Below are 8,081 nucleotides of genomic sequence, written 5' to 3' on the forward strand. Positions count from 1 at the left end.
TGTGGTTAAATTTTATAGATGGTTTATGTTTTATTGGCACTTGGCAGTAAGGATAATTATAAAGTCACTAATAAATGTGTTGTGATAGGTTTATTCCTTCCAACATTGAATTCCATTGCTGATGATATTTTATCTTCTAGTCAAGACAATGAACTGGTCTTGAGAACTAATGAAAGTGAAAATATTTAAGATGCAAGTTGTCTAAATAAACACAAATGGAAAAGCAGTAGCAGGAAAGAAGAAAATAGGGGAAAAGTAGTATGCCAAGTTTTGAAAATTATGGATGGATTGATGGATTTATTTTAATTATAAATACCTTCTCCATCATCCTCATTTCTTGCAGTCCCATATGCCCATTTTAAAATCTGTTTTATCACCAGTCAGGCTACTTTCACCTTTTCCAGACAGTTATCAACACTATTACAGTAGCCAGACAATTATTAAGCTCAATTGAGCTGTAAGTTCAGACAGACCTTCAACTTTATCTTAAAACTGGGGCATCAATGCCGTTGAATTTTCCCAGCTCACAGGATTATATTCCCTTAGCAGTCTTTGCTCAAAATCCTCAGGGAGGGATATAAGCTTCTGATGAAAAAGAAGCTGTCATGTCCAGGCCTACTCTGGAAAGTGGAGGCCCCAGAAACACATGGTTGGAGCAGCTGAAGAATATAGTGGAGCATCTCTGAAGCTTCATCTGTGTAAATAAACGTGGTCATTTATAAGCCCCTTATCTTTTCTATATGAGAGAGCATATCATTTCCAATCTATAGATATAGTACCTGGAGGAAGAAAAAAGAACAAGTTATATATTCAGAAGTATCATCTGTTAGTAGAGGTCATCAAAAATAGTGCGCAGAGGTTGTCTGTTAAGGAGGAACAGCAGAGCTCTGGATTGTGCTTCACCAGAGTTGTGGTACAGAAAGGATACCACTGTGATACAGAAAATGAGGTATTATTTCCCCCCCCAGAGATCTGAAGGCATCGCCTCAACCTAATAGCAAACAGCAGTGGAGCATTAGCAAGGAACATTGCACTAGCATTGTTGGGAAAAGGGCTGCCATAGCTTTGTGTTGGATGGTATGGAGAGTTGCCATCCAAATGAGAAAGTTGACATATATTTTTCCCCTCAGCCACTGGTTTTACTGAGATTGCTACAGCTTCAACCCAAACATGGACTATATCAGACACAGACTGACCTATACCCAAGAGTGCCAGTTTCAACAAACACTGGATATTTAAGTAATTCCTTGACTGGAAATTCCATTTTCCAATTGCAATTTCCATTCCACAGCTGTCAGCTGTGTTTCTGGAAGAGAACAACAAGTCTCCCGGTTTGCCAGACACTGCAGCTCCTGATCCGCTCAGTAAAACCAAGACACCCGCATGATGAGCCACAGTTATTAGCCAGTGGCTTCTAATGGAGTTTGCTGTAATTTCCATATTGGAACCTATAGCTCCTAAAGCTTTCAGGGCTTTCCTTTAAAAAAAAAAAAAAAAGGAGGGGAGGGGGGGTGTTAAAATTACTGCAGATTAGTGGGGCAGGATGTATAAAAGGGGGTTCAACTTTGCTTTTTTGAGACCAGAGATCTGATGGGAGCAAGATGCTCAGCAATCTCCAATCTTCATTGTTGCTCCAAATGTGTTTAGGTTGCATCACAGTCCTCAGTTTTGCAGAGTAGTCCATTCCCATTGGCTTCAGACTGCTCAGCACCTGGCAGAAGAGATTCATTTGTCTTACTAGATCGCTCTTTTCCCCACTTGTTTTTAAATCCATCACAACAGAACTGTAGCAGAGGAGAAAAATAGCTAGTTCCTCCCTCTCTGTACTCCAGATGTGTAATCACATTGTTTTCCCTGTAACAAATAATATGTTAGTTTTGTGGGGCTTGATAAAGATGTGTTGGAATGTCTAGGCCCCAGCAAGTGTTGAAGGGGCTCTAGCGTCCTTGGCTTTACCTTTCCACAGTTCCATCCCAACCCCATGTGTGCTGCAGTGTTCTGGGAGTGTAAATGAGGATTGTGTGGTCTGGGAAGCAAGAAAAAGCTGAACATTTAAGGGTAGATTGTTCCTATACCTTATCCATCCATGTGGGGCAAGTAAGACACCACCTCTTCGTTTCTCCACTGCTAGGTGGAGGGCAAAATAGATTCTAGCCTCAACCTCAGGCCAGAGACAATAGATTGCTGACTTGGGATACCACCTCTGTGTGCATGTTTGTATGTGTGGGTAGTCAATGGAAGGTCCCTAGATCTCCCCTTCACTTCTCAGTAGAGTAATGGGCTGGTTGCCCAGATAGGCTAAGCTGCTCTTTGAAGAGCGTGCAATTCCCAATGAAGATGGCAAGTAGTGGACCAAAGGAAGCACTCTTAGGGCGACCTCCTGGGAGGTACTGCACTTTGCAAGGTACTTGCACGTGCAGTACCTCCCAGGAGGTCGCCCTAAGAGTGCGTAACTACGCACTTCACTTTCCCTGAGCTGAACCTAATGATTCCAAATACCCCATTTTTCTTGCCTAGCCTTATAGGGTTGTATGAAGACTAATTACTATTGTAGAATATTTTGTTATACATGTGCTAAGTATTACATTGTACGTTAATTTAATATCAGCTTACATTATTTGCTAAATAGTTGCTTACAGTGTCTACTGTGTGATTAAAAAAATAAATAAATAGCAACTACCTCTAAGGCTGCAGCAAAAAATGATATAGAAGCCTTCTGAAAATTGTATAAATCAAGCAGTGCAATTTCCAAGTGACATTTGTCTCCATCAGACAGTTGGATAGAAGATGCTGTTGTGAATTAAAGTTCTTGAAACTTCAGCTTTGGAAATTTGTGGAAGCTCAGGAAATATAAATTTTCAAGCATTGTAAATCAAAATGAGAATTTAGCATGTCATAAATTTGAAATGCCCTGTTAATTGCTAGAGCAATTTCCAGATCTTCTTTTTAAACAGAATAGCTTTTCCCAATAATATGTCAACATAGGATCTGGGAACTTTAAATCAATAGAAATGAAGGATGAGTGGTACAAGGCCTATGAAAGAAATATTTTGGCTTAGCAATGCTTTGGTTTATTGGTATAAACTATGGCAAATTTCAAATGAAATACTGAAGAACCAAAATTTCAACAACATACTTAAAACCTGTCTACTTTTAACCATGAGCAAGTGCAATAGGTAATATTTTACTAACAATAACATTCATTCTAAAAAGCATTATGTTGTATCAATTCTGCCATAAGTCAGAGTTAACTCTTTATTTTCCCTTGAAAAACTAAAGTAAAAGCAGCATCTTTTCAAGGCTCCTAGAATAATGTACCTTGACAACATTTCCCTAATGAACATTATTGCTACATAAAAGCATGGTTGCAGAGCTGCTTATTTGTGTTTGTTGTTTAGGTTTCCTTATAAACAGAGAAGATATTTTTACATAGGCTAGGCAAATCAGTCAAATTGTCACCCATCCATGCATTAAATTCAGAGCTGGGAATGTTTTTAATGTAAGTCTTGAAAATTCAGGCCCTGGGCTCCATGTTGCCACCTTTCAGTTCTTCTAAGATGGTACTTTGATCTCTGAGCTGACTCTTAACTTCAACTTGAACGTTAGTACCTACTGGCTGATTAGGGTTTGAACCACCAAGATGCTAACATAGGCAGAGAGGTATGGCCATGCCACACTAGGCTGGTCTCATGTGTTGTGAGGGCTCTGAACTCACGAGTCGATTGGCACAGCTTCTGACTAGAGCTCATACTTTTCACACAGCTCCGGAGTGCGGGGGATAACATTGCTGCTGTTTGCCTTTCCTTCTTTCCCCACACCTGAATTCAGCAACAAGGGATGAGAGGCAGTGAGTAGTGGCAATGCTCAGCCGCTGGGCTTTGGAGCTGTGTGTAAAAAAAAAAAAAAGTGGGGGGGCTCTGGCCAGAGCCTGTGCCAGTTATCAGTGAACTCAGAAATGCCAGCAGGAGCTTTGCTGACCCACCATGCTTGTGCCATGCAACTGAAAAGGGATGCAACCACGCTGCCTCATCCTCCTGGATCTGTCTCTGATTCATGAGAACCCTCTGAGATGTTCTAAGAACCTATCATTTCTCTCATTGAAATGGGGAAGAAGGTGAAAGGAAGCATTCAGTACTTTATAAAACTAGATATTTGGAACAGAAACTTTTGTCAACTTAAGGTACAAACAAGGCAACTCATGGTGGACTGCAGATACAATATGCAAGACAGTAACTAGGGAAAAGAGGCAAAAAGAAGGACATTGAATAAGAAGAGAGAGGTCTGAACAATGAATGGGAGATTTGCAAGTGGTTATTAAATGCAAGTTTCTGTTGTGCTTTTCAGAGTATGAGGTTGTGTCAACTGAAAATGGAGCACCTACTGGGAAGGAGCAGTCAATTATTACTACAAATCAAACTCATTCTACAGTGGAAAACCTAAAGCCTGACACAAGGTAATGCACTAAGAAATTTCCTGATGTACTCAACTAATTTAGATGATCTGTCATCTCTCAGTTTAAATATCAAATTACAAGCATGAACAAAATGACAGAATTGTAATTCTGGTTGGAAAGAGATTTTTTTTCTCTATAAAAAATAAAAGGTCAAAAACACAAGTCTGAGTAGCCATCAGGGATGTTGCCATTGTCTCAGCCCCCAAGTTCTGTGTCCATTTTGAAGAGATTTAGTCTTTGTTCTGGCAAAGAGAATGACAATCCCAATTCAAGAAAGCCTATCACTTCTTATAAAGAAAATCTAGTAGCAAGATTCTTTACAAATTACTAAAGCTTAATCCTTAATGATTATCTAAAGATAAGTGTTAACTGTCCTTATAATTCAAAAGCACATGTAAAAACACCACAATTGCTCTCTCCACCCTTTTTTCCTACTGCCAGTTTCAGACACCAGGAAGAACTAAAAACCCTGATTTCAGGGGTAGGCAGGGTGGGGAAGCAAGTGGTATTAACTCCTTGGGTTCCAGCAGCATGCTGAAACAGCGGTTCTCACAGCTGCAGAGATGAATACCAGGTGGTTTATGCAGCTGGCTCTGTGTGCATGTAAAGCCGGTGGGAGTTACAGATGATCAGACACCTTGCAGTAGACACATTGTACAAGCAAACAGATGGGGGTTCCGGTATTGAAAGTACAGTTTTCAACAATTAGAGAATATCGCCTTAATGTTACACCATGGAGTAAAAGGATGTGTTTGTCCTCTGGGAAGAGCTTTATCTCACCCTCCTGAATCACCTTGTACCTAAACAATGGCATGAAACACCCAGCATTTGATGCATTTTTTGATGGCAGTGGAGAATAGCTATTAAATTACAAAAATCTGACTGAATCTGGTTTTTTTTGTTCCTATAGTAAGATTGAGAGCATGGAAGAGAGCTCTAGTCTTGTGCTTTGGTATTTGGTATTCAGACAAGAAGCCTTTTTTGTTTCCCTCCCTTCCCACCCCCCTCATAGAAAGGATCATTTGGCTTTGACAACAGAATCTTTCTCCCTCAGCCATACTGTTTTTCTTCTTAATGTTGATAATAAGGCACAGAGTTCCTAAACTAAGCCTGCCTCCCTGAATCTCCAAAATTCAAGGTCCAGAGGAACTCACGATTTGCTGACAATATTTAGTTCAGTCTGGGACTGCGGTTCTTAGTCCATTGATTTGTTCTCCATTAGTACTAGGGGCACATTAATCATAAGCAGAGAAAACAAGCAAAAAAGAAGGAACAAGGGAATTTCTTGTGAGTGGAGAAGGGGGAAGGGTGCAAAAGAGAAAGGGAAGTGGTTTCTGACACCCAAAATAAACACTGCTGACAGAAATGATGTTTTCTTGTGCAGTTGGCTACTGAAAGTGCTCTATAATCATGCACTGACAGACGTGCATGGTTGCAGAGGGATTTAAAAAGTGCCTGGTCATGTAACAGCTGAACCCTGATGAGAGTTCAGATGAAGGCACTCCAAAATGGAGTACCTTCATTAACATTTTTTAGTGCACGTTGGGAACAAGGCTGGGCTGAAGCAGCCCAGCCCCATCCCTGGCCCTGTCTCAGGATGGGAGAGAGGGAAGGAGTTCCAGCTGGGATTTGCCCAGCCTGTGCTGGAAGAGGGGAGGGGCAGGTGGATTGGAGCCTCCCCTCCCCTCCACACCCAGAATGGACTTTCTCTCCCTGCCTTCTCCCTCTCCCATCGTGAGACAGTACCAGAGCTAGGATGAAAAGGCTGGTGCTAGGGGAAGAGGCTGCAAATGGTTGGATCGGGAGGGTCAATCTAAAACTCATGGCTTTTCTCTGAAGTGCCATGAGTTAGATCAGGGAGCTGCATGTCCATCAGTGCCCTAAGTTCTCCTAGAAACCCCCAGTGTGCTAGTGCTGGGCTTGGCTGGGCTGGTTGGCCTGGCTTCTACAGTGCTGCTGGGCAGTAGCTCAGTAGCATCCATGCAGTTTGAAAATGCTTGAAACCACTTGTTTGACTTTCACCAGCCAAGAATTTTAGACCATTTCTGAGAGCCTAGGGGGGAGGGATAAACATTTGGACTCAGACTTGTCCCACAGAAAATGTGGAATCTAACAAATAATTAGCATTTTAAATGGTGGAGTATTTTGATAACGTAAGAGTAATGTTGTACCTGTGATGGTCCAAAAAATATGCGAGGCAAGGATTTCTTAGAGTGGTATCTTTAATTGGACCAACTAGGTAGCTGGGATATGGTTAGACAAGCTTTCAAATGCATTACGCATCAGAACTGTTTTGAAGCATGCACATATGCTATGCTCACTTATATTCATGTTGTGGGGAAAATGCCATGGTTAATAAATACAAGTATTTTGAAGCATAGCTGTGCCTTATGAGCATTCTCTGTGCCTCAGCTTAGCTCTGAATAACCAGAGGAGAGATGTGTAGAAGGTTGAAAAGGGAATGGTTTCAGTGCAAAGACATGTAGTTGGTTTTGACAGCCCCATGGCAAGGCTGAGAAGTCAGGTTTTTCCAGTTTTAAGGACTAAAAGGAAGCTACTGTATTTGTCAGCATAAGACAATTTAGCTTTCCACCCATAACAAATTAAGTTTACACTTACTGTGGCAGCTCACATAAGCAAATCCTGTCCATTTCAGATCCTTTACAGCCCTTTTAGTCATGATAATTTAAGTCTGTAATAAGATTAAGTCAGAATTACAGGCTCAACAGCAGCCACCTAATCTTCCATGCTGCTGGCTGTTAAGCAGTACTGGAGTCATAAAACTATTCCCTGGCTCCTTGAAGTAGGGATCTTCAGCACGTCTGTTGTGAGTCAACAGGAAAAGGATCATTTTACTATCATCACTTTCATCTAGGAAAGTGTACAGAATACCTTTTTTTTCAAAAGACTGGGTTTGATGGCTGTCCTTGCTTCAAACAGAATTTAGTCTTAGAGACAACACTAAGGTTCTAGGGGCACTTGTACATGTGATGGGGGGTTATTCCTCAGGGTTTTATTCTGTGCTCCTAAATTGAAATGGTGGGGCATAGAATAAAACCCTGAGGTCTGAACAGTTTAAATTTTTCTGTCATATTACAGTGAGGGGCCCAATCCTTTTTTTAAAAATCAGACTTGGAGACTGCCCATGTGCGGCCAGGGAGGCGAGCTGCTGGGGAGGCCAAGTGGCCCCTGTGTTGTGGGGGCTCCTGTTCCTTCCGTCCACAGTGGCGCACTCCCTGGGGCCACCCAGGCAGGCGGCTAGTGGGCCAAGTGCTGCCCCAGCTTGGAGGCAGCCCCCAGCTGGATCCAACTCTTTCCTGAGCCTGCCGGGGCTTCCAGCACCCTGTGCACTGTCTCCGCTACCTTTCTTCTGACTGGGAATGGTCTGTCTTGCCCCTGAGGCAGCGCAGGGAGATGGCAGGAGGGTGGCTGGGTATGCTTGTGGCTGGAGAAGGTAGTGGGAATAGTGGATGGGGCACTGGAAACCTGCCAAGCCTGAGCTTCCCTGAGACTGCCTGGGCTTCCAGTGCCCTGTGCACCATTCCTGCCACCTTCTCCAGGTGCCAGCACACCCAGCCACCATCCTGCTGCCCCAAGGGTGAGCCAGCCCATTCCCGGGTTGTCCCAG

The 8,081-nt window shown here is 42.5% G+C and overlaps 1 protein-coding gene across 7 annotated transcripts in view; it reads left to right on the top strand.

Annotated features, from left to right (window-relative positions):
- Positions 1 to 8,081, top strand: part of ABI3BP (ABI family member 3 binding protein) — a 282,301-nt gene that overhangs the window by 237,923 nt on the left and 36,297 nt on the right. For all 7 annotated transcript variants that reach the window (XM_019528652.1, XM_019528653.1, XM_019528655.1 and 4 more), the window contains one exon: positions 4,345 to 4,453. In XM_019528652.1, coding sequence (XP_019384197.1) covers positions 4,345 to 4,453 — 109 coding nt within the window. The remainder of the gene's footprint in view (positions 1 to 4,344; positions 4,454 to 8,081) is intronic.

The sequence above is a fragment of the Crocodylus porosus genome, unplaced genomic scaffold (genome assembly GCF_001723895.1).
Source record: "Crocodylus porosus isolate Cpor-Errol unplaced genomic scaffold, CroPor_comp1, whole genome shotgun sequence".
Classification (NCBI taxonomy): domain Eukaryota; kingdom Metazoa; phylum Chordata; order Crocodylia; family Crocodylidae; genus Crocodylus; species Crocodylus porosus.